This window comes from Pogona vitticeps, chromosome 6, assembly GCF_051106095.1.
Source record: "Pogona vitticeps strain Pit_001003342236 chromosome 6, PviZW2.1, whole genome shotgun sequence".
In the NCBI taxonomy this organism is placed as follows: domain Eukaryota; kingdom Metazoa; phylum Chordata; class Lepidosauria; order Squamata; family Agamidae; genus Pogona; species Pogona vitticeps.
Genome location: NC_135788.1, coordinates 110,265,142 through 110,291,784, shown reverse-complemented (window position 1 = coordinate 110,291,784; position 26,643 = coordinate 110,265,142). Strand labels below are relative to the sequence as shown.

Genomic DNA, 26,643 nt, shown 5'->3' with positions numbered 1-26,643 from the left:
TTCTCCCGCCCCCTCCACCCACCCCCCAATTGGCTTTGCTGGGCTATTAGGCGCTGGGGACTCACTCGGGGCTGAGGAGGCACGTGGTGCAAATCCCTTGTTCCTGAAGCGAAGCAGGTCAGCGCCTGCACGAGCGGCTGTTCGCCTTGGGTTGTAGTTCCCCCCACGAGGTATGGGGGTGGGAGGCACAATAAGAAACATAACTGACGGGGAGGGTTTTTTTTTTCCGTACGGTCTCCACAGAGGTCCACGGTGGGAAAGAAGGGGTTTATAAGTGTGACGAAAGGGGGCGGCGGCGGCGGCCTCGGCCTCTTTTTTAATATTTAAAAGGCCCCTGTTGTAATCTCGTGTGCTGTCTCTGCTAATTGGTAGAGATTCCCAACAGTTCAATAGGGTGGTGCTTCTCAACTCGACTGAAAAGGTCGGAGATTGAGATCTTCAGAGTGTAGAAAGGGTGGACGTTACCACGGGGATGCAACATTCCCCCCCCCCCTTCCTTGCAAAAATCCAGCCTTATTTTGGACCCATAAGGACGTGTCCTTCTGCCATGGAGTTGAGGGGCCTGCTGCACATGATTCTTCTCTAAGGCTCCCCCCCCCCGCCCTCCAAGAAATGTACTTTTTGAACAAGCCTGTGAAGGAGGTTAGACTGAGGTGGTGATCACTTAAATATTAGCTAATCATCTGTATAATAATTAGATGTTGATTCCACTTTATGGGACTCTCCCCACCCACCCCCCACCCCTGAGTTTTCTAGATACAAATTTCTTTCTGGTGATATTCTGGGACTCTGGCTTGCCCAAGTCCTCCTAGTCTGGCTTGTCTCCTATGAGGCACAGTGGAGAATGGAACTCCCCCAACCCTGACCTTCCAGCCACATTCCCCTACTCAGTGAGCTGATGAGCTTTACAGTTGAATGGAAATCTGAACCTGGGTCTCTCTCATACACACTAACATACCACCCTGATTTTTAGGACCTCTCAGACTTTCTTTGTTCTCTCTTTCTTACCATTTTTTTTCATTCTTCCATAAAGCTTCCTCCCTCTCAATTTTATCTTTGCAATAATTCTATGTTAAGTGAATGATTGCACTGTTCTGGCCATTGTTTAGCCTCTTGATCTAAATCTCAGATTTGTTGGGCCTTTTCTCCTTTCAACTACAGTGGTGCCTCAATTTAGGACCATAATCCTTTCCAAAAGATGGACGTAACTTGAAATGTTCGTAAGTCAAAGCACCATTTCTCATAGGAATGCATGGGAACACGATTTAACCGTTCTGACCAACCCCCCCTCAATAAAATAAAAATAAAATACTGCAAGCCCCATAGGAACGCGCTGGGGCTGGGGGGAAAAAAACCAACCCAAAAATAAAGAGAGCAGGCCCTGAAGGCAGCTTGTCTCCTATCTTTTGTTTTGGGGCTGCAAAAACCAAAATAAAACCCAGAAATAAACATCGGAGCAAGCCTCAAGCTGGGACTGCAAAAAAATCACCAAAAAATAAACAACAACACAGCACAGAAACATACCCCCCAGCCCAAACCCACCCTGCAAAAAACCTACCCAGAAGTTTTTAAGAAGCAAAAAGCATCTTACCAGGCAGTCCAAAGCCTCCTCTGATCGCACTCATTCCCCGGCTGCAACCGAGCCATGGCGGCCGGTGATGGGCCCTGGCTGGCAGCATAGGGCAGCTGAGGTGATGGCGGTGGGGCTGGCCATAGAAGAGGGCAAGTCTGGGGCCAGCAGCAGGAGCGCCCCGGCCAGGAGGAGTCTCTTTTTCCAGCCCCTGGAGAGGTGGATTGTGGCGGGGGGTGGGCGGGAGTGGCCACAATGGCAGCCCGGGACAGGCTCAGCCTCCTGGCGCGAGGACACCCATGCCCCGATCCCGGAGGAGCCCCTCTGACCCGTGCGCCCCAGCCCAGGGCCTTCAGCAGCCCCTGCAAGTTGCTGGGGCGGGGCGGGCACTTATTTCCGAGGATCTCGGATGGGGGGTTCTGTGGGAAAGGCTGGGCAGCAGCTCCATTTCCAAAGTTCCATAGTTGGGGGGGTACTGTAAAAGGTACAAAAAAGTTCCCTGACCTCTGCTCTAACTGTTGGGGTGAAAGAACTACAGTGGTGCCTCGCTAGACGATGATAATCCGTTCCACTGAAATCGCTGTTTAGTGAAATCATTGTCTAGCGAAAAGCAGATTGTTGTCTAGTGAAAATTGGTTTGCAAAGCAGGGACCAAACATTGTTCAGCGAAATTCCCCCATAGGAATCACTGTTTTGCGAATCGCTATAGCGATCGCAAAAAAGTCAATGTCTAGCGAAAAAACGGTCATGCGGGGTAACTATCTAGCGAGGCACTACTGTACAAAGAAGCAGCCTCTTCGCCAACTAATGATTAGTACTTATGAATTCCCTGCCTTTTCCCCCTGTCTTTTCCTGGTTGTAACTTGAAACTCCGACTGCAAGTCGAAGCAAAATTTTGCAGCAGGAGCTGGTCATAACTTGAAATGGTCGTAAGTAGGGATGTGCATAAGTTGAGGCGCCACTGTAATTTGGTTGGTAGAAGGGTCCTGTTTGTTTACCAGCAACATACTGTATTAGAAGCAATTAAACAGACTCTTGCTACCTTTCTCTATCTGCTCCTGTACATCCATTTTGTGCCAGCCTAGAAACAAAGTAGTAATACAGTATAGTAATTCTGACAGTAAAATTTGCTGGTAGTCCATGTTTATAGATAATAAAATGCCTTAGCTTCAAAGCCTTCTGACACTTCAGTTTTGACCTCCTATAACAGAAATTCTGTTCATGGCCACTGTTTTTGGGCTTTTCCTGCAGAACTTGTTGATATTGTAGCTGATTTAGTGCTGATTGCATTGGTATTTTCCCCACTAACCATGCAATATAAGGCTTGTTTGGACCAACCTAAAAATCTATGGCTTTACATGTCTTTACGGTCCCTCCAACTATTTATTTTTTCAATCTTGATGTGTTCTGGGGCTGGCAGAGGTTAGCATTAAGTTGCTGCCTGGAGGAAATTCACTTGCACATCACTGAAGAACCTGTTCAGTATAAGTGGTCTTTGTAAGTGAAATGTGAAGCAGTTGCAGAATCAGTATAGGGGGGCTTGAGCATACTTTGTTCTGCTTGCTTTATGAGTGCTCTGTTGTCCTCTGCAGAGAGCGACCAGCCCCAGCCTCCTTCCTACCTTGTAGCTGTAAAGTGGAAGTGGGGGGTTGTTTTGACAATTGCTCCGCTATTTGAGTACAGTGGTACCTTGACTTGAGAACGTCCCTACATAAGAACGATTCGAGTTAAGAACGGCTCAGTTCACAAAAAGTTGCTTCGGCTTGAGAACGGAGCCTCGACTTAAGAACCAAAAAAACCACAACAAAAAAACCACCACTTTTCCTGCCCTTTTTTGATCTAAGTTCACCTTAGGTCAAAAGAAGAAAAAATAAAAATAAAAATTCACCCCCTAGTGGTAGATACAGATTAACCGGCTTTGCATTAGTTCCTATGGGAACTAATGCTTCGATTTAAGAACAGCGCCTTAACTTAAGAACGAAAAACAGCAAATACGGATTGAATGGTTTTCAATGCATTCCTATGGGAAATGGTGCTTCGATTTAAGAATGTTTTGACTTAAGAATGCAGTCCCAGTATGGATTAAGTTCTGAAGTCGAGGTATCACTGTAATCCCTGCTTCTTATTCCTTTTTAGGCTGAAGCTTGAAACTGAACCTGAAAATTTTTTTGGTTCTGTAGTTTTAGTTTTTCTACCTCTAAATGTGGAGCAGGGGAATTGTCCAAAAACTTTCATTTCAGAGATAAAGTAGAAGGCTAGACCTTGACGAGAAGGGCAAGCTCCTAGTTAACCATACAGTGGACCCTCTACTTAAGGAATTAATCCGTATTGGAATGGTGGCTGCAAGTCGAAAAGTCTGTAGGTCGAATCTCCATTGACCTACAATGCATTGAAAACCGATTAATCCCATAACCAGCGGTTTTTATTCTATTTTTGTTCCATTTTGGGGTTTTTCTGGTCTGTAAGTCGATTCTCCGACTGTAAGTCGAATCTAAATTTTGCAGCCAGAGAAGTCTGTAACTCGAAAAGTCTGTAAGTCGAGTCGTCTGTAAGTCGAGGGTCCACTGTAAATCTTTTGTTGGCCACCAAGGCCAGTCAAACCACAAAGGCTCCTGAGAGGACTTGAGGTTCCAGTATGGACTAGGATCTTGAGATAGGTAGTGCATTCTTTTTGTGTGTGTGTATAGCATGAGGGGGCAGAAAGATCCTGTTCTATAGTTCTAATGCAAGTGTAGAGTCACAGCTGCCATCTAGGCATTTTGACACACATACACAGTAGTATGCTGGTTATACATGAGTATTCAAGTATCTGTACAGTCATCTGGAAATAAATATTGGGTGCTGAGTTCGACCACTCCACCCTACATCACAAGTGTCTAGGTTGGTACTGTATAGGGAAGAATTGAGAATATTTGAAAAATAGTGCCTTACAATGAGCTGTGCTGCATGTTTGTTTTTTATTTATTTAAAACATTTATAGCCTGGTAGTTTCTACGAAGATCATGAACTGTATTTACACCTTCTCAGTCCCTCACTTTAAACAGCTTGGAGTTGTGTTTGAATTGCTTGAATTTTCCTTGTATTATTATTTAAAAGTCATAGCCCTTTCAGAGTTGCAGGGCTAATTACTACACTGAATCTTCCCAAAGCGGGAATAGATTCTAGTATTAACAGACTGTCTGCCAGACTGAGAGGAGAAGCATGCTGTTTTTGAAACTTAGTCAGTAATGGTGCTACATCACACTGGCCTTGTTATGTTACACCTGAAGAAAAAGACTGAAGCAAAAGTTCAATCTCCATTGTGTGCTTCTGTTATACATGTATATTTTTAAGCCAGAAGTTTATACATGGCTGTTATAAGAGAGCATTAACACTCCCATATCTTTCATGATATAGCAACAGATGTGCCATCACAAATACAGCTTTGTGCTTTTCATTTACAACACTACTCTTTGTTTACTTACAACACAGCTGCACGGATCCTTTGTGATGTCCAAAACAGTTATTCTTTATGCTGTCGAGTCTGTTTTCTTTGAATTCTGTTGCTTGGTGTTGATTCTGAACCACTTTATGCCAAATGAGAAGCCACATAGTCCTTCAAAATGTTTGGAAAGAATCATCATATTTGTAAGAGCCAACCTTGTAGAGAAACAAGAACATTCTTTAATTTCTAGAGGTTGCAGAGCAACATCACTTTGGACTCTACCCAGTGTAGTTTGTTCTGCTTCTCTTGCACAAACTATCAGATAAAATTCTGTTACTGTATTATGAAGGAACAGCACTTTTCCAGTCAGCATGATCTATTTGATTTGTATGCTTTGTAGAATTGTGAATTCTCTCATTGCAGATTACTATGATGAGTTGAACACTGGAAGAACAGTGTGGAGCAGTGGGACTGTGGAAGTGGAGAGTATCTTAGTTTCTAGCAAAATAATGAATGATCTCTGCAACTTTCTCAGATCTCTGCAACTTTCTCAGTTCCTCACTTTAAACTGATATACTTTAAAGGCGCCTTAAATCCCTAGCCATGTGCTTCTGGAAACTGAATTACTGAATAAAACTTGAAACACAAATTCATGCAAATTTGATGAATACCATGAACATCAACAGTCTTCCCTGTTATGTATAAAGGACCCTGCCTTGCTAGATATTAGGATCAATTTTGGCCTTGAGATTTTAATATCTTGCTAGAAAGAGTCTTGTTTGCTTTATTAGCCTTGAGAAAGTCCAAAGTACCTTTGTTTCATCCCCATTTATAGGCATTTGCTGATTTCCTTATTTTAAGGTCAGTAGAGATATCACTTGCTGCTTCTGCAGGCTAAGTTCCTCTTCCATTTTGAGAATCTGTAAGGAGGCGGGAGCTTTCAAAGATGAGAAGAAAAGACGAGGTACTGCTAGATCTGCCAGCGGCGGCTGAGTCCATACAGAAAAGACTGAACTCCATTTGTTATGAAATATAGAAGGCCTGTATAATTGCACAAGAGTTTCCTAAGTAGGCTGTCCCTGTAGCAAATACCAACTCACAAATCAGAAAGGGTTGCTAAATATTTTATGTATTTGATCATTTATAATGAGACAAAATTAGATAACAGGTAAATTGGAAGTATAGTTTTCAAGACATTTTTTATCTGGTAGGATAGTGAATGCTAGGGAAGGCCTGGAGATTTTGATATTTGGTTTTTAAAACAGTACATCTGCCAAAATTCATTATATTCTGTTGGAAGTCAATTAACATTTTGTTGCTGTTCCACAGGAATAAACAATTTAGTTTCATCCAAAAGTGTATCCTGTTATCCTAAACCACAACTGGAGGCTCACTGTTTTTTTCCCCTGTTGTCTTTAGAACGTGATAAAGAGAATCGTCATAGGAAACGGAGCCACAGTCGTTCACGGAGTCGTGATAGGAAACGGCGCAGCCGTAGCCGTGATCGGCGCAACAGGGAGCGCAGTGTATCACGGGATCGCAGGAGACGCAGGTAGGGTCTATTTTATGAGGAGATTGACTAGTCTTTTTTTTCCCCCTCTTTGTTTTCGGAATCCAACATGAACATACTGGGAGAGAATCTGAGTACTGGATGGAACCTAAATTCGGCTAATGATGAACAGTAGGGAAGCCTTTTCCTTCATCCCTGATGAAATGAAACAAACTGCCAGAACTGTATTTGAACATACAGAGCAAGTGTCCAGACATTCTCTCCAATGAATCTTGTTTGCTGTTGTAGCAATTAATGTCTCTTCTGCTTGTGAGGGTAGGGACTGTAGAACTAGGTAAAACCTCTGGGAACAAGAAGGAAAGGAGAGTGAAGTCTGAGATAGGGATTAAGTTACATAGATGAATGGCAGAAACATTTGCACTTTATTCAGCCCCTGCTGGTTGTTAAGAGCATTACATGTGTTGTAGGCAATTTTTTTGTGACTGCAATTGTAAAATGCAGCAAAGTACTCTGCAAAAATGTACAGTAGTACCTTGGTTTATGAATGCCTCAGTTAATGTAATTTTCAGTTTACAAATGAAAATCCATTGAAAATAATGCCTTGGTTTACAGTGGTTTGTTTTTTGTTTGTTTGTTTGTTTATGAAGATAGTTTCCCCAGGATGCATTATGCCTGGAGGTTTATAGCGCCGCCCCCCGTTCTTATGACAATCCGTGGTTCAGTTTATGATTTTTTTGCTTTACATAACATCCCGTAGAATGCATTAATTTTGTAAACTGAGATACTACTCTAGTCCCTAATCTTGTCCTCCCCTGTTAGCTACCACACACTTATTTTCCTGGCCAGAATGATTGCTGTCATTGTTACCTTTGCTTACTTATGAACTGCTAAAATGTCTTTGCTAGAAATATAAGAACTTTTTGCTTTAGTTCTTTGAACACTCAGAATCTTATTATTTATCTGTGCTGATAAAGCTCTTGATTTCTGAATTGGTTTCTGCTGTCCAACATTCTCTCTGGGCAGATGTACATTTTCTTATTCTTGTTTGTCTAGCATGTATTTGAACCCAGCTGCAAACTTGTTTATTGCCACAACAATAGATGAGTGATGTTTGCTGAGAATTTATTTCACTCACTCCTCCTCCAGTTGTTTCTTTACCCACTAAGGGCATATGAGGCCCTGTTACCACTCCTTGGTCTGTTTAAATGGCTACCTCAGCCTCCTTTGTCCACGGGGAAAGGACACAAACCCATTTTGCCTTTGCTTTTCAGGTCACCTCTAAGCCTATCAGGTCCCCTAAGGTGAGTATTGCCAATTCTCCCTTATTCTGACAGGGGATTTGCAGGCATAGAGAGGAAGAACTTAAGGAGGCCCAAAGTTGTGGGCTTCTCAACACCAGCCCAATTCTCACTTGGTAGTAAAGGTACCAACATTCATATTGGGGGTTAATGTATATTAAAAGTGATTTGGCCCTGTGTCCTGAGTTTGTGATGCCCCAGATTAAAGCCAGTTAAGATGTGATGTGATTGATAAGCTAGTTTTAAAATTAATGCTACAGCCAACTTAAGCCAACATACTTTTGGCAGTTCCCAGTAACCTTTCTTCCCATTTCCTCCCTCACAGCCGTTCTCCCCGGCATGAGAAGAAGAAGAAGGTTCGCAAGTATTGGGATGTCCCACCACCAGGCTTTGAACACATCACACCCATGCAGTATAAAGCCATGCAAGGTAGACCTACCTTTCTTTCAGTCGCACTGCTTTATTGCCCTATGAAAAGTGTTACGTTTTGTTTAACAGCAAATTAAGCATCACCCTTCTAATATAGAAATATAACTTTGTTTATGCTTGTAGGCTTTGTTTTATTTCTGTTGACTTCTCCCTCTTTCCTACCTTGACACATCTTCCTCCTTGTTCTTCGATAAATCAGACTGAGGACAAATATCCTTCCACTTGGCTGGTGGATGAGCTCTATTTAAGTGCCTCTTCTCAATAGGCAACTGAGCCAACAAATACCAATCTGGTTCTCTTTGTTTTATCCACTTTTCTATTAATTTGAGTCTGTAGCTGCTGTCTTGCATTCACTTTCCTGGCAATGTTGCATAAAACCCAGTGAAACTTGCATGTGAGTGAATGTGCATGTATTTGCCCTATAAGCCTGTTAATGTCAGTTGTCTTTTCAGTAAATTAAAGTTTTGCTTATTCAAAAGTTTTTCCTCTTGTTTAAATAAAATTTTTAATTTGTCTCTTATTCTAGAAACAGCTTTATCATCATGCTTCTAAAGAAATACCTCACTGTCACAATGCTGGAAACTTGAAAATCTGATCATTTTCCTTCTAGGGAGCATTCTCATGTGCCTTTTAAATGCTATATGTGTCTTTTGGATGGAGTACTTCTCGCTATTTTGCTCTTGTGAAAACAGAGAATTAACTTGTTTAGCTTTTTATGTTCCAGAAAATGGTTGGATTGTTAGTTTCTATCTTCTTCACCCTTGACACAATTTGTTGGCATCTCAGTGATTATTTGTTTATCACAGTTGTTTTCAGTGTTTGTGTGTACCTTTTGTAATAAGCTCTTCTTAGCTGAGTGTGTTTAGGCCTTGTCCTGTTTCTGCCAGTTAACATGACAGGTTATCCCAACAGATGAACAGTTTGATTTGTAACCCAATACAATTTTTTTCATTTCCCAGCTGCGGGACAGATTCCCGCTACAGCTCTCCTGCCAACCATGACCCCTGATGGGCTGGCAGTAACTCCCACTCCTGTGCCAGTGGTTGGCAGCCAGATGACACGGCAAGCCCGGCGTCTCTATGTGGGAAATATCCCCTTCGGAATCACTGAGGTACCTTCTTTTTTTCTCTGAGTCCAGTAACCAGATGTTTCTAATTCTGGTTGTACATACTTTCTGTCTGGAGCTGGAGATGATGGGAGAAGGACTGAATAAGAGGCACTGCTGGCAAATCTAGGGAGGAATTAATTGCAACAGTGTAAACTATTCTGAAGCAGAGAAAGTTAAAACTGCCTAGAGAGGTTAGTCAGCTTTGAAACATTTCTTATACCCCACAAGAAAATCTTGATTCAGCATTCAGAGCGAACACACCTCTAGGACGCAGCCAACAGAGGCTGCAAATTTTGGCACCCAAGTCTTCCATGTGTAACTGCTTTGAGTTTGGTCTTTGGGTACTGCCAAGTATGACTATCTAGAGTTTCTTCAGTGCATTGTGTTTCTCTGATTTCTTCTCAATTTGAGTGCCTTGGAAGCACTTCCATACCTGCTGAAAGGGTGAAATGCATCAAAAAGGAAGTTTGTTGAACAAGTGGATGTGTAACAGTAGTTTAATGTTTTCTGTGTCTTAACAGGTTAAAGCTTCCTATAATAATGCTCACAATATAGTCCAGAAACTATAGATGGCAGTTCAGCAGCAGAGGCTAATATTGTGAATTCTGCATCTGTCCCTCCCCATGCAGTGGTTATTCTATCCTGTCAGTATTAGAAACACAAATAAATTGGTTGAAATATTAGTTGGAATCTCTCGTCAGAGAGCAGCATGGCTTGCTTGCTCTGACCCACTATAATTATAATTGTGCTGTCTTTCTGGTCATTGAATTTTGCAGATATCTCTAGCAATGTTCATCCTGCTAGTTTTCCCCTCTTTTGGCAATTCATTGAGATCAGCCAAGCACAATTATTCTGTAGTATAGATAAGGGAACTTCCTTTAGAAAAGCTTATGTACAATCTACTGTTGCTTTTGAACAGAAACAATACTATCTTAGACCATCATGTGTGTACTGTAAGCATCTCTTGTCCAGGGCTTTTAATCAGAATTCTAATACTGCTCACATGCAATGCTTCAAGTAGGGATAATCAAACAGTATTTGTGGATTCAGATCTGAAAGGCTATAACAAGAGGGAATATGCATATTTAGGAACCAGTCCTATAAATTTGCTTGTCTACCATGCAATCCCACATGTCTAGCATGCTAATGGTAGATGTGTGGGATTGCCTTGTTAATGCCTAAACGACCAGAGGATTAAATATGTGCAGTTATTATTTAAATATTTTCTATGAAGATAAAGACTAAGGAGTTGTTTCCCATTCTCTCCATACAAATAGTGTGGTGGACTACAATCCTCCTAGTAACTCCATCTCAATAGTCAAGTACATCATTTAGATTCATAATTTATTTGTGGTCGTGACAGCTCATTCAGCCTATGTTATACATTTCCTTATTTCATCTCCTTCTCCCTCTCCGACACTAACAGGAAGCTATGATGGATTTCTTCAATGCTCAAATGCGTCTTGGTGGCCTTACTCAGGCTCCTGGTAATCCTGTCTTGGCTGTGCAGATCAACCAGGACAAAAACTTTGCATTCTTGGAGGTGAGTGATGAAGGGAGACCATGGTAGGTGAAGTCAAACAGGTCTCAGAAGAGATGTATGCTTCTACTGGCAGAGCATGGTGAAGTCCAGAATTCAGCAGCATCTACTAGCTCCTTTTTAATTACTGCTTTTTGATTATAAGTGGATATAACGGCACAGTATTCAATAGGCGCCAGCCTGTTGAAGAACATGTGTCTCCTTCAATGTTCCATTATCTCAGAAGGCCATATTTTAATATCATCATCATAATTATAGAACTGCAGAGCTTTTGATGTCTCTTTGTATGAAAATTATCCAAACTGCTGCAGTTTTACATCCTAAGAATTACTGAGGTTTGAAAATTGGGTGTCTTAAGGAAATGTATCGCTGATCTCTTTTGAGAAATGCCTACTTTTAGTTTTTCAGCATCTCCTGTATAAGAATAGAACAGCCTTATCTGGGGAGTGTAAATGTAAGGAGGACTCTTAAGTTGCAATCCTACCTACACTTCCCTGTCTGAGAGTAAGTCACATGAAACTTTGTGCTACTTAATTTCATGGATATGTACAGGAATGCTGTCTTAATAAACCCTGTCATAGTGAAAGATGCTAAATCAGCTTAATTTATAATATGGGACTGAGGTACAGACTTAAAAGATGAAAGGTTTAAGAAGTTTTGGGTTGTCAAGGTGGGATGAAACACTTAGGATTTAGAGAGAACTATTTGTGTTTTTTTTTTAAATTGGTAAGAGGAGAGGTTTGTAATAGACTTTTGTGCATGTACAGGAAAACCATATTGTCAGGGTCAAAAGTATGATGCTTGAACAAATGTCTCCGAGCAGTATAAAACTTTCTAACACCCCTTGACTGTGGTGCTCCATCATAGCTGAACATTTATCACTGGAAATATTAATTCCAGTTTGAACCAGGTGGTCAGGACAATCATCTGGATATCTAGGTCTTAAGTCACTTACTTTCTCCTGCCTGGATCATCAGAAATTCATTTATAAATAATTTCAAACTTACATCCCCCCCCCCCATCAGATGCACATGGGAGTGTCCTGTTGTAGGTTTTTCTCTGTTGTTCAGTAATTCAATTTTGCAGTCTTTACAATAGTACAAGTGGTCATTTCTTTTCAGTTTAAAGGTAAGAGGCTAGGAGATTATGGAACTAGCCTTTTGTGGATGCAGGAGATTCTGAGGTATCAGTAACTTGCTTGTTTGTACAGTTCAAACCAATTCAGTTGTGGATTTTACAGTGTAATATTCTAGGCTGTTAGTGGAAACATCATTTGCTTAACGTTACAAAGTATGTGGCTTGGATAGCAACATGAGGATCCAGGTACTTCTACCATTATGTTTATAGTCTCTCCAGAGTTGGTGTCCTCAAGGTATATTGACTAGAGATGATTGGAATTGTCACCGACTACTCTACCTGGTTTTCAACAAAACCACTTGAAGCAGGCTGGGGAAAGCTAACATCTCTTCCCATGAATCTAGAATTCTTTAAGAGGCTTGAAACCAGCAGATTTCATCATATGACCATTTCCATAGACTGTGTCAATGACACATGTGTTTTGTACTCATCCCCTTTTGCCTCTCCCATCACAGTTTCGCTCTGTGGATGAAACTACCCAGGCCATGGCCTTTGATGGCATCATTTTCCAAGGACAGTCGTTGAAGATCAGACGCCCCCATGATTACCAGCCACTCCCTGGCATGTCTGAAAACCCTTCAGTCTACGTGCCAGGTAAGTTCACTAGAATGTTGAACGAGATGGTAGCTAAACACAAGGAAATGGTGGTGCAAAAAGTTTGCCATCCACTGCAAATATGATAGAAATAAATGCTGTACTTCCACTTTTCTTTCTTACAGGTGTGGTGTCCACAGTAGTTCCAGATTCTGCACATAAACTATTCATTGGGGGCCTGCCAAACTATCTTAATGATGATCAGGTGAGTCCAGGAGAAGAAGAGGCATGACCTTGCCCACTTCCTTGCTGCCTGCTAGGGACAGGGTTTTTGTAATTCTAGAAAATCCAGCCCCAGAAGTTGCCAAGTCACTCAGACAGATTTCTAGAACTGGGAGAGAAGAAACCAGAAGGGAAAGGCGATATTCCACCTCCATATTGTTCTTCTCCATGTGTATCAGCTGGGAAGCACAACAGAGAACCCCCTCTGTCATGCTGCTTCCTGGAAATCACCACAGCGGTTTGCAGGTATAGGGTAGCTTCACAGTCTAATAGATTCCATAACAGGAGCCTTTCACTGAACTGTGCTCCCATGGAGTAGTGAGGTAACTCTCAGGAAGCAGTGTGTCTGAAGAGGCATTTTCCTTTCCAACCAAACCACATGACATGGAGCAGATAATGGCCAACAAAAATACATCTTGCCTTTTGGTTTCTCCTATTCCAGTCCCAGGAGTCTGCCGGGGGGGGGGGTTCTAGGTGAATTCTGGGATGGACGTCCCAAAATTATGAAAACCTCATTCCTACTGCCTGCTATGTAACATGCCAGAAGCCTTCTGATACTTCTGACTCAACTCTATTTTGTGTGGGACAAGCTCTCTTCCTATCTGTATGTCGGGGCAGAAACTCTTAGTTATGTGCAGCTTTGTTTTATGATGACAGTTGTTCCTTCTTCCTGTGTTTACCAGGTCAAGGAGTTGCTCACTTCTTTTGGGCCCCTGAAGGCTTTCAACCTGGTGAAGGACAGTGCCACTGGCCTGTCAAAAGGTTATGCCTTCTGTGAATATGTGGACATCAACGTTACAGACCAGGTAGGGCCAGCCACCCTCACTTGTCCTTGCTTTTCATTTTTGCTCTGCAGCGGCCCGCCGATCTGCCCGTGGGATGAGGGGGGTTCTTTGTCCTCTGAGCAGGTGGGGTGTTTTTTTCTCTCCTCCTCCCCTCTAGGGGGTGCCAGCTTTTCTCTCCTTTACAGCACAGCTGCTGACTTAGCGGCAGACACCATCGAGTTAGTGTTCTGATCACTTCTGCTTTTTGTTCCCCCCAAAAAAACAACAACTCTCCCCGAATGTTAGTCGGAGAAGGCTTCGGCCTTTTTGCGAAGACCCCGGCCGCCGTGCCCGACCGAGAGCCGGTAAGAAGCCCTCCCCTCACCAGCCAGGGAAGAGCCGGGTCCGTAGCGCATTTCACCCGTCCCCCTACCCCACCCTCAAGTGAATTTTCCATCTTGCACTCTTAAACTGTTTCCTTTCTCCTGCTGTGCTTTTAGTCACAGCAGGAGGAGGTGAAACAGGCCCTTAACCTGCAGATGTTCTCTGCTTGCTGACTCCAGTGGGAGTTGTAAAATGCAAGTATTGACACGTATCATTTGACATTACACAAAGGAAAAGCACCCCAGTTTCCCCTTGTTCCTGATGAAGAGAGGGGGGACCTGTGGTGGAGAGGAAACACCCCACAAGTCCCTGTAGGGTTCGGAGAGTGTCGGTGGTTACTTTGCATGCTGAGCACAAGCTCTTGTTTCTGGGTTGACCTCCATATGGGTTATGCATGTGTTTTTTTGTAACTTGAGTGCCTCTGCTAGTATGTATGGATACTTGTGTTTTTATATTCCCCCTCCCTCCCACACCTCCTTCCCGTCCCATGCAGTCTTTCTTCCCACATGCCACTTGGGAAGTGTGCAATTCCCCCTTTTTTAACTCCTCCTCTGGTCTCTCTGCATTAAGGAGAAAGGCATGAGTTTTTAACAAGAGCTAAAATATTGGTTCAGACATCCAGAAACAGATGGAACATTGTTCGTGAGGGAGGATGGAGAGACTTAAAGGGACAGGTTGACAGTTATCAGATACAGTATTTGAAAAGTTGAATTAGAAGAAGGCTTTGCTTGATTGCCTAGGATAGAATGCTATTTAAATTACTGAGCTTATATTTTAGTTAGACATTAGGAAGATTGTTATAATTATCAAAGTAATTCAGTAGAGGAGAAACTGCCAGTTGAAAGTTCCAAGAGATGATAGAGGTGTTGCAGCCACACCTCCTTTCAGGTTTAGAGAGGTCTGGAGGCTAAATGTTCTTGTTAGAGAGCATCACATTCCCCCATCCCACCCCAATTGCACCCCTGGTGAAATTATTCTTTCTCATGTGTACCACTGTTTTTAGCATTAGTATTGATGTGGAGATCTGGAACAACCCATTTCTTTGCTTAGCTTTATTATAGTAGGTGGGTTCCTTGATGTATGATCCCATCTGTGCATAGGATAGTGTTTATTATGTATCATTAGTCTGCAGAACCAAATAATTCAGTGGCCATTGTAAAATTCAATATCCTGCATCTCATATTACTTTTAAAAATACAGTGGTGCCTCGTATAGCAATCGCTCCACATAACAAAGAAATTGCTTTGCGACGCTGTATTTGCGATGGCCCCTATGGGGAAAATTCGCTTTGCGATGATCACAGGGAAGCAATCATCGCAAAGCCCCCATTTTCGGCCAGCTGATTGGCAGGGGCTTTGCGATGATCGCTTCCCCACGATCATCACAAAGCCCCCATTTTCGCACAGCTGATTGGCTGTTCCAAAATGGCCGCTGGGTAAACAAAATGGCCGCCTGCTGTGTTGCCTCGCTTTAGAGGCACCGAAAATGGCCGCCGCAATGGAGGATTTTCACATAAGGTTAGTTTTGGAGCCCATAGGAACACATTGAAGGGGTTTCAGTGCGTTTCTATGGGCTTTTTAAAATCGCTTAGCGATGAAATCGTTTAGCAGCGATTTCTGCTTCACAGATTAACGTTGCTAAGCGAGGTACCACTGTATATGGGAAGAAGCTGTGTATAATGTTGCAAAGAAAAGCTTGAATTAAGAATAGAGTTGTTTGGTAGTGCTGTTTGATCACGCATATTGGTTTCAGACAGGCTTAGTAAAAAGCAATTCCAATGTGCTGCAGAGATTCCTGACAGGTTTTGTATAGAGTAGTTTTAAAGAAGACTGAAAGTGCAATCAGATTGTTTACTTACAAGTAGGTGCCATTGTGATTCCAATCTGAGCATCCTGATCAGAGATAACTGTTCTCTGTAGAAAAGAAATTTCAAGCCTACTGCCTTAGGGAATATCCTTTTAGATTGCACCCTTGGCATAACTAATAGCCATTTGAAATATGCTGATATACTCGAACATGAAGCTTCTTTTAGTGAAATACCAACATGGAGGTTCAGTGAGAAATGGATGTATTGAAATGAAGAAGACTTTAACAAAGAAACAAGGACATTTCTGAACACATTTGAGTAGAGAGCAAAAAGGAAAAGAAATCCGAGAAAATGGTGGCTGAACTCCAGTAGTAAGGTATAATTAGAGTAGGACCATCGAATCAGTTGAACATATTGAGGAGCTGAATCACCAGATCCTCACTGATTCAGTGGGTTTACTCCATTTGTGACTTACTACTAGATTGCAGTCACTGCGTACTAAGACAGTAGTAGGATTTTTACCTATTTGCTTCAACAATAGAATCTTGGCTTGTCAAGAAGAGCTGGAACCCTCTTGTACTGTTTTGTATATACCTAAATCTCTTAAAAATATAAAAATGCAAGTAGATAAATAGGTACCACCTCGGTGGGAAAGTAGCGGCGTTCCGTGTCTAGTCGTGCTGGCCACGTGACCATGGAAACTGTCTTCGGACAAACGCTAGCTCTATGGCTTGGAAATGGGGATGAGCACCATGCCCTAGAGTCGGACACGGCTGGACTAAATGTCAAGGGGAACCTTTACCTTTACCTAAAGCTCTTAATGGTTTGGTTTACATTTCACATATACACATTCTCAGAGTTGGTGATCTATCTAGTCACCTGATCTGGGATTAAAACTATTTTTTCTGCATCCCAGACCCTGTGGTCTTTGTAATTTAAGTTCATTTTACAGGTGGAATACTGATAAACCAGGATGTTATTAGTTGCAAGAGATCCAGACATTTAAACTGTTCAAATTGTAAACTATACTAATTCAGTGCATTTCTACTTTCAAAGTTCAGATTTTACATAGCATGTTTTTTGCAAAATCTTGAAGGGTAAACTTGATCAAAAAAGAGGAAGCTAGATTCAGAAAATGGATGGGCTGGGTGGTGGAGTAAATGACTGCAAGACACTGACACCCTGCTCTTAGTATTTGACAAGCTGTGCCTAGTTACTATTCTACTTCTTCAGTTTTCAGAAGACACCTGTTCATATTAGATAACTGTGTCTCTTTGAAACAAAGGTGGAGATTCTCCAGATATTTGACTACTTGTTTATTTGGAGTCCACATAGCCCTGAGTAATAAGTTACGAGTCAGGAATTGCTGGTTATGTATTGAATCTGTGGCCAAGTTAGTGTTCAAGTTGAATCCTCTCCAGTTGTGGACTAGGATTTTGTCTTAAATGTTGTTCACTTTGTTTTTTGAAATTGAAATGGCTCACTGGCTTACTTATAGCCTGGGCTCCTCCAGCGTTGCTTTTAATTTCTCATTGTGCAACAGGCTGATGGCCGGCTGTGGTCCCCAATGAGTGGTACAATTCTTTTGTTACCATGAGCAGGGAATTTGGGCTTGTATTCTTGCATGTGAAATTAGTTTGTATGGAAACTATTTTCTTGAAGGCTTGAAACTTGATAGATAACTGATTGGAATAGCAGTGAGATGAAAGCTCCCAAAGCATGGTGGTGGCTCCAGAGCAGTGGAAACTGCATTCTGGGAAATGTTATATCTTCTCTGTATTCTCTGGAGTTGTACTGATGACCTTTAGCTGAAATTAAAACCTCGCATCTTGCACTTTTCTCCTTCATGCAGACAGTCCTTCTTGGCCCACTTTAATCCCTTCCAACAAAATGTTTTTTAAAAGCAAAACAAATTCCTGTTGCTACCTTGCCCATTTTGGGGCCCGGCAGGTAATTAAGCCAAACATGGTGTTAACTCCATGGCAGTGAGGTTCAGGTAGGAGTCTCATGTGGGGTGGAGGAAAGGAAGAAGCCACATTTTGTGTGTGAATGTGTGGCTGCTTTGGAAGTGGGAGAAAGAGGGTGAAGGGGCTGTGTGGTTGGTGGCCTTGGAGGCTCAAGTTTTGAAGTGTCTGGATTCACTGTTTTCTGCCCTCGCAGGCCATCGCCGGCTTGAACGGCATGCAGCTGGGTGACAAGAAACTCTTGGTGCAACGAGCCAGCGTGGGAGCCAAGAATGCTACGCTGGTAAGAAAGGAGGGCTGGGAATGAAGGAAGGGTGTGTGCGTGCCTGAATTACATACGCTTTCATCTGGTTTTAGGAGACGAGGGGGTGAAGAGATTCTTCTCTAATATTCATCTCCTTGGAAAAGGAGGAGGAACATAGGTTTTACTAATTTGTATTCACTATGAAGCTATGTAGACCCTCCATAGTCAGAGGAAGTATGATCAGAGAAGGAAGGTAACTTTTATGTCCGTTAAAACACTCTCTCTAATGCAAGGACTGGATTTCTCAAACCTAAATGGAGCAGCCCTAAGTTATTCAAGTACATGGTCTAATCCCAAGTTGTGTAATCACATCTTCTGTGTCGTTACCTGTGACCTATTGGCACCCTCTTGTATTCTTTCCAATATTAAGCAGATTTGGCAAAATGTGCATGTGGTTGATCATTACTTAAGGAATTCCGGTAAAATCCATCTAGAAAATAGGAAATGGGCTACATTATGTTTCTGCATTGAAAACAGCATAGTTACCTATATGCTTCCAGTTATGAGAAAATAAGTTGTCATGAGATCAAGGGGTCTAACTAAGTTATGCATGGAAGAGGCAGTGTCTTGCACTAATAGCTAGTGCTTTAGATCCTGAAAGACTAGTTTGAGGTTTTCAGGAACGAAAATCGTTATATATCTGAGAATCATAAGCTGTTCTGTTTCTGTATTATTTCTGGTCATACTCATTAGAAACCTGAGCTGGCTCTTGCTCTGTTGATTTTGGAAGTCATCTTCAGACTGTGAGATCTGAAAAATCATTTATCTAGTAGATTTTGAGAGACTGGATAAGTAGAAGTTTTTAATTCTTTTTAGGAAATAGACAGTTGAATTTTACATAGAAAAGTTAATTGAGGTGGCAAGGATGTGGAAGGAGAAGTTTTAGATGGCTTGGTGCTGAATTGTTATTTCTCCCTGCCTATATGCCAACAGAGCACAATAAACCAGACCCCAGTGACACTGCAGGTACCGGGCCTGATGAGCTCCCAAGTGCAGATGGGTGGTCACCCGACTGAGGTGCTGTGCCTCATGAACATGGTGTTGCCTGAAGAGCTGCTGGACGATGAGGAGTACGAGGAGATTGTCGAGGACGTGCGTGACGAGTGTAGCAAATATGGTGTGGTCAAGTCCATTGAGATTCCACGGCCTGTGGATGGTGTTGAGGTGCCCGGCTGTGGCAAGGTACTGATGGTTTCTCACTATTTGTATGTTTGGTCGGGGTCTGGATAGGCTTAAAAAAACAAAGTGGACAAGAACTGAGACAGTTGTGTCCATTTAAGATAAATGGCTGCTCTTGATAAATATTTTAGGCACATAGGAAATCGCCTTACACGGAGTAAGACCAGTGATCCACCTATTCCAATACTGTTAACATTGACTAGAAGTGGTTGGTAGCATGTCAGACAGGAGCCTTTCTCACCTCTGTTTAGAAATGCTGGGAACTGAACTGAGGACTTCTGTATACAAGGCAGATGCTCCACCCTTGAGCTTTTCCTCCAGTGACAGTGGGGGGGAATAGATAACACTTGATGGCCTTACAGGCCCTTCCAACTTAATTATTATATGATTTTATGTAATGTGGATCTGGCTCCAGATCTTATTTTTTCATATATTTTGTACTCATCCTTCTTTTCTCCCCAACCCCAATCCTTCTTGCAGATCTTCGTGGAGTTTACATCCGTCTTCGACTGTCAGAAGGCCATGCAAGGCCTGACTGGGCGCAAATTTGCGAACCGAGTCGTGGTGACCAAGTACTGCGACCCCGACTCCTATCATCGCCGGGACTTCTGGTAGCCCAGCCCTTGAGCAAGGTCTGGGGTTTTTTTGAGGAGGCAGGGGCAACTCGCTGGCCAGAGAGGCTCCTTTAGCAGCATAGCCTGTTTATATTTTATGGCCAAAATCTCCCGTATTTTTTTTCCAATGGTCCCAGTCCCTTTTCTATCCCTGCCACTAGTCCCCTTCCCCCCATGGTTTCCCAGTGATGGTTACTCTGTAGTAGAAATGTTGTCTTTTATCCCTCTTTCCACTTTCTCTGTGATGTTTCTGATTTTTGCTAAGAGGAGATTCGCTCTCAGAAGGATGGGCCCATTTTGTTGTATTTTCCTTTCCTCTGCGCTGTGTGTATGGACAACTATTTCTCTAGCGCTGTCTCTCAGAATTAAACATTTTTTCCAATTCCCTGGTGTCGCTGGGGCATCTTCTTTTTCAGTATTCTTTTTATTAAAATATGCTCAAGGTATGTTTATGTACTTATGCACAATAATATTTCATGAGAATTGGTCAAACTACAAACAGCACAATGTCATTTAATAACAACTAATCCTATTTTGTTTTGAAAAATCCCTAGTAGCAAGTTATCATGGGATGAAAATAAGCAACCCTTGGTCAGAGTAGTCTAATTTTCACAAGTATTAGGACTGCCCATACATATGCTATCTAATTGTGCAAAGTTTTAAGACAGGCTCTGCATATAAAATGTGGCTGTGGTATTATGGGATTTGCAGTCCATGTTTGGAGGGTATCAATTTGGAGAAGGTGGCTCTAGATCAGTGGTTCTTAACCTTTGTTACTCGGATGTTTTTGAACTGCAACTCCCAGAAACCCCAGCCAGCACAGTTGGTGGTGAAGGCTTCTGGGAGTTGCAGTCCAAAACTCCTGAGTAACCCAAGGTTAAGAACCAGTGCTCTAGATAATTGTCAGCTATGTTGTAGGACATTGAGCATCTGCACTTTGTTCCCAAGGTTCTGGCAGCATCCAGTTCTGTAAGTTGGCTAAATTTTCCATGGAGTCAGTTAAGACCCCAAATATATCTAGATAGTATCTGTTTCCTGGGGCCTAATATTTTCCAGTGAATAACCCACACACCTGTTGCCACCTTAAGTTTGGTGTGAACCACTAGAACCCTATTGTATTACTGTTAAGATACAAGAAACTGGCTGTAATGCCAGTGTTACAAGGCTGTGTATCAGTTATTCATCAGAAGTAGATGCATGCCACAGAAGTTGACCTTTCCACACTCTACTTATGTTCATAAAAGAAAGCTGCTAGCCCTTAGGCTACAAAGGCATGCATGACTATTTGTGGCCAATCCATGTTAAGATCTTGAAAGCTGGAGGAATAGCTTGGCAAGATCTATAGCACTCATGTAGTGCAATCCCAAAGTGCTGATTAGCTGTGGCAAAATGGCAACAGATAACTGATTTAGGCAGCAGCTTGTTTTGCTGCTATGTAATCTGTGCTTCTTTTACAGGTTTTGACATCTTTAGCAAAGAACCTGCAACCCTGCCATTATAGTTTTCATAGGCCAAAATAAAAATGTCACCTTGGATAAAGGTAATAAGCTTAAAGGCATTTATCCTAGACTGATCGATCTTATGTGTGTTTGCTTTTAATTAGGTCCTACTGTAATCAGAAGGGTTTTCTACCAAGTGTTAGCCCGGCAGAAACTGGTCTTAAAGAGTTTATCTACTGCCTCTCAAGAACACACAAAATAGAATTCTATGCATACGGAAAAATATAATTAGTAATCTGAATGAGGCTAATGAGCAAGAATATTTTTGCTTTGTAAAGGCCACCTTAACGCTTACTGTAATTTTGTATGCAAGCCTCTGTGAGGTAGAAAGATACTTTACATTTGCTCACCAGCAACCTTCTGGCAATAGTGCATAGGCCAGCAGGCAGGAGTATTTGCCCCACCACATCAACAAGTAAAAAGGTGAAAAATATGAGAGAATCTAATTCACTAATTCTGACCTAGCCACCCAAATTCCATAGAAGAAGAACACAGGCATTCATCCACAGTCCCGCATATGTTTATCCTGGTGGTGTAAAGTTTAATAAATTAAGCAGGTGGGTGAATTAGAATGTGAATCCTAGCTAGCAATGATGCAGTCTTTTACTTTGCCCTAAAGCTACATGAAACAGCTGGCCAAATGGCTACATAGTGACCAAGGGCTTCAGTCTGAGTCCTCCCAAGTACCTCAATGTTTAGACTATCAGGAGAGGTCTTGGGTTTTATTGTGGTCTGCAATTGTCTGTAACATCCTTTGGTGCCTGCTGGATACATTTTAGAAAATGCCTTACTTGACTGGAATCATGGTATGTATATTTTTAAAAATTAACCTTAAAAATATTGGATTGGATGCAAAGATAGGTGAAGGGGCACTCCACCCTGTGGGTGCATTGAATACCTGCTCCACCTCATACACAAAAATCAAAACAGTTACCCCAGATTCTCCCCATTTTCACACAATGCTTATTCCTATGAATATCTCTCCCTTATGGGATTCATGTGGTACCATCTAACAAAGCAAGCTTTCTCTTGGAATGTGAAACCTAATTTAGAGAACCTAAGAGTGTAGTAACAGTGCAGCTATAACAATTTGATAGGACTTTAACTGTGCCATGGCTCTACCCTGCAGAATTCTAGGACTTGTAATTTGGTGACGTCCTTACAATGCTCCCTTAGGGAGCTCTAGTGCTGTAATGTAGCAGAGGTCTCTGGTGATGTAATTAGAATTCTCCCATAAACTACAGAAGTAAAGGTTCCATTGGATGGAACTATAATATTTAGGATGGTATCAAACTGCTGTCACTAGGTAGTAGATAGTGGGTCATGAGCATGAGAAGATCCAGGTTCAAATTCCCACTCAGCTGTGTAAACTCATTGGAGCAGGGATGGCAGTGAGAATGGTAGATCAAACCTTGACTATCTCATGTATTAGAAAAACAAGTTACAGTTCTATTGGATAGAACAGTAATATTTAAAATGGTATCAAACTGCTACAAGTGGGTAGTGGGCCATAGGAATTAGAAGACCTAGATTAAAATCTCTACTCCAGAATGAAAGCTCATTGAAGGCATGGTGCCAGTGGCAATGGCAGACTGCTCCTTGAATAGCTCACATACTTCAGAACCTATAAGAACCAACATAATTTGGAAGAAACTTAATGGCATATTACAGGTCATTGCAGAAGGTTAACTGTTAAATGCATAGGAGCAACACTGCTGTTATGTGGAAGTTCCTCTACATGTGTGAAATTTTCACAAATAAGCCTATTAATAGGGCTATGGTTGGCAAGACTAAAACAATTACTCTAAACAGCACCTACATGTTTGTAAGGAAGAACACAATCTAATAGTTTGATTTAGGTTACTTTATAAAACAGCAAATTTCTTGAACCATTTTCAGGACACAATACATTTTTAAAAAATGCTAGAAAACTTGCTTTGCACTGCACAAGGTGTAAGATAGGCTTGACCATTAGAGAGTTACAACATTTAGACGCAGCGACAGGGAAAGCCTTTGTCCACAAATGAACCAATGCAACTCAAGACACTGGCGGAATAAGGACAGCCCCTGTGGAATAGGCTATAGGAGCATGCTCCAAATATTTATTTGCAACACACAGCGTGATATTCCCTTAACTGCAATGGTCCTATCCACTTTTAACACATAATTCTAATTACCTCAAATTGGATGGTGTGATCTAAGGACAATGAAGATGGAATTTGCATTTAAACCATGCAGTCCTGTACATTACTTGTCCAGATAGACTAGAAGTCACACTGTGATGAGTGGTATGTCAACAGAAGAGCTACAATGACTATCACCTTAATATAAGATTTAAATGCAGGGGAAGTTATATCCTGCCACCAGATGATAGCACCAAGTGTGGAGTCTGTTGATTCTGGCCAGTATCTGCCATGTTTCTTTTTTACATCTTTCTGTCTTTTGGGAGACTTGGTAAAGGAGGTAGAATCAAACAACTGATAAATTTAGCATTTGCAAAAACTTGAAATCATTGTTGCCTCATGTTTCTCGAGCACACAAAAGAGGACAGCAAGGAGAGAAGATGCACCCTTCAGTGAATTCTTATTTTCCAAAATTCTTATGAAGCAAGACTTAAGGTCTTGGAGGTAACAGAGGATGTAAAAAATGGAAATAAAATCTATATTACAATTGGAAGATTACATTTTGAGATTTTGCCTCATTTTCTAGCAGGTCTCCTGCTCATGAATGATATAAAATGCCTGTTTATTATTAGAGCAAAGTGATAGCTTGTTTGCCTTAATGATAATACATTAATCCTGTAAAAAGAATAATAAAGAGATTTAGAAATATGCCTTTTGTGTGCTTTTTTGCCTTTTGCAATGTGCAACATTTAAAAGCTTTTAACTTCCATTGATTTCAATGTGGGTGTATTGAAGTCCAAGTAGAAGGTACGGCTTCCAATATCTGGTATAGTAATATTACTGTGTGACTCCTGCACAACCCATATTACTTCAAAAACCTCTTTGAAATAGGTACAGGAGTGCTGTCTTTTTAAATTTAGAGACAATGCTCATGGTTAGGACTGCTCATTCTTTATCAAGAATTCTTTATCGTGTATAGTAGTTGTGGTTGGCCATCACACAGATGGCTTGTGGGAGAGGAGTTGTCAATGAGACAGAAATACAAAAAAGGAAAAGCTGCGCAATCCATCACAATTCCAATTGGAATTTCCAATGTAAAAGCACAGGCTTTCCATTATGCTTTCCAGCATAAATTATACAGTACATCACTTCTACATTCATACAGGTGTTTTAACATCTAGACAATTTAAAACTCTAAATTTACCCCAGGGACAAAAATAAGAGCTTCCTATACAAGGTGGCATAGCAACAATGAAGGAGTACTGGATATTTCTAAGTACTGTGGTGGTGTTTTTTATATGTATGTGAGAAACAAGTGTATCTGCAGTGTAGTGTCTGCATGAAAACCTTTCTGCAGTTGTACGATTGAATCCACGCGATGGAGTGAACCCCCGTCGCTTCTCCCAGCACCTGCCAGCCTAGCTGTTCGAAAGCATGCAAAATGCAAAAATGGGAGTAGATAGGTACCACCTCGGTGGGAAGGTAAACGGCGTTCCGTGTCTACTCACGCTGGCCATGTGACCACGGAAGATTGCAGACAAATGCTAGCTCTATGGGTTGGAAACGGAGATGAGCACCGCCGCCTAGAGTTGGACACGACTGGACAAATTGTCAAGGGGAACCTTTACCTTTACCTAACAAAAAGTATTCTAGGTGGTATCCTTAAGGGTAGTGAATTAATTCAAGTGTCAGCTTTTGTGGATTATTGTACATTCTACCTTCTCAGACAAATGGAGTACAATGGGTATATACAGACAAGAGTACATGGTTCTGGAGGTGGGAACAAGTAAGATGAGAAACGTGCACATATTGTTTCCAGTGAACTGACAATAGCACCATTAACACATGTTGAAATTGAGGCAACAGGCAAAATAATTATCTAGTGTAAAGTACCAGCAATTGCATAATGGTTAGGCTTTTTTTAAGTGTTGATGCAATGACTTCTTTCAAAGAAGAATTGGTCATGTTGAGGCCAGAGTTTTGCAAAAGCAAACACCTCTTATGATATAAACTACCTTAAATATTTCCAACAGGAAAAGTAGAGTACAAATGTAATTCATAATAACTTTGGTGAGGTTATTATGCTAAACAGTCTATGTTTAAGCTTCTAGGTGTACACTGGAGTTTATGGGTCTAACCTCAATCTCACATCTCACTTTGCAGTTCCTTTGAGATCAGTGACAGAGTTTATAGGGAGTCTGAAATATTCTGATAAAAACTTGGATGTCATTTCTGATGCCATATTTGTGTCTTTTTATTCTCTGGCATAGATACGGTCCCATCTGCCCTATGCAGAAGTGACAGCAAATGTCCTACATAGTTTATGTTAGAGGAGCCCCTGATGTTCCGGGCAACAGCTTGGACCTTTAACTATATAGCCATCATCTATGTGGAAACATCATTGGCTTTTAGTTTTGTAGTAGGATCTTGTTCCTGCCTTTGTATCTCTGCTGTGTGCCATGTTGAGTGTTGGTAGGTGTTTAAGGATGGGAGATTATCTGTAAACAAGCCACCCAATGCCCAGGAAAAGACAGCATTGTTCAGAATAGGCTCATATCATATGTCCACCTACACAAGAACTGATAATCTGTCCCAGGTAGGTAATATCAACATCTGGACAATTTTACTACACCATCCATGAAGGAATGCTTAGAGACTGAGGAAGTGGATTTCACCCACAAAAGCTCACTAATTATTTTTTAGTGGCCCAATTAAAAGTGTCACCTGTTCTTGCACTCAATTTGCGTAACACTTATTTTGACATAGAAAGCTGAAAAATAAAGCAATGTCTCTCTGGACTCCTACAGAATTGCAGCCAATGACAGTGAAGGATCAGACTATGAATCAAAATCTCTTTATACCTTTAAAATAAGTATGCAAATACCTTTGATGGGTGCTTTACATTTCATGACCTGTTGACTCGCTTTACACACACTTTTCTTCTCCACCTGCTTGGCAGCTGAAGATGAAAGAGGGAAGCAGTATTTGATAGTAATGACCTGATACATACTTGGGAAATTCACTTCCTGCACCCTTTTAGGCCTTCCAAGGCGAGGGGAACTTTGGACTTAATCGTCGGCCTGACTTACCACACAGAGTTGTTGTGAGGATAAAGAGAGGATTAAGAGAGCCCTCAAGGCCCGTTTTGGGCTCACAGGAGCGGGGAAAAAAAC

General features: G+C 41.7%; 1 protein-coding gene and 2 long non-coding RNA genes across 3 annotated transcripts in view; 1 reads left to right on the top strand and 2 right to left on the bottom strand.

The window, feature by feature from the left end:
* LOC140701317 (uncharacterized) overlaps nucleotides 1–1,639 on the bottom strand; it is a 7,729-nt gene extending 6,090 nt beyond the window's left edge. The window contains exon 1 of the long non-coding RNA XR_012080262.2: nucleotides 66–1,639. This is a non-coding gene — a long non-coding RNA (uncharacterized LOC140701317). The remainder of the gene's footprint in view (nucleotides 1–65) is intronic.
* Nucleotides 1–20,233, top strand: part of U2AF2 (U2 small nuclear RNA auxiliary factor 2) — a 22,311-nt gene extending 2,078 nt beyond the window's left edge. Inside the window, exons 2-12 of the mRNA XM_020798845.3 lie at nucleotides 6,414–6,546; nucleotides 7,776–7,805; nucleotides 8,128–8,231; nucleotides 9,191–9,342; nucleotides 10,766–10,882; nucleotides 12,472–12,610; nucleotides 12,736–12,815; nucleotides 13,516–13,638; nucleotides 17,948–18,034; nucleotides 18,989–19,237; nucleotides 19,715–20,233. Of these exons, the coding sequence (XP_020654504.1) occupies nucleotides 6,414–6,546; nucleotides 7,776–7,805; nucleotides 8,128–8,231; nucleotides 9,191–9,342; nucleotides 10,766–10,882; nucleotides 12,472–12,610; nucleotides 12,736–12,815; nucleotides 13,516–13,638; nucleotides 17,948–18,034; nucleotides 18,989–19,237; nucleotides 19,715–19,849 (1,349 nt within the window). The 3' untranslated portion in view covers nucleotides 19,850–20,233. The remainder of the gene's footprint in view (nucleotides 1–6,413; nucleotides 6,547–7,775; nucleotides 7,806–8,127; nucleotides 8,232–9,190; nucleotides 9,343–10,765; nucleotides 10,883–12,471; nucleotides 12,611–12,735; nucleotides 12,816–13,515; nucleotides 13,639–17,947; nucleotides 18,035–18,988; nucleotides 19,238–19,714) is intronic.
* On the bottom strand, nucleotides 18,855–26,643 carry LOC144583397 (uncharacterized). Its single transcript, XR_013537154.1, has 2 exons — nucleotides 26,560–26,643; nucleotides 18,855–19,286 (listed from the first exon to the last, which is right to left on the bottom strand). It is a non-coding gene; the product is annotated as an uncharacterized LOC144583397 (long non-coding RNA).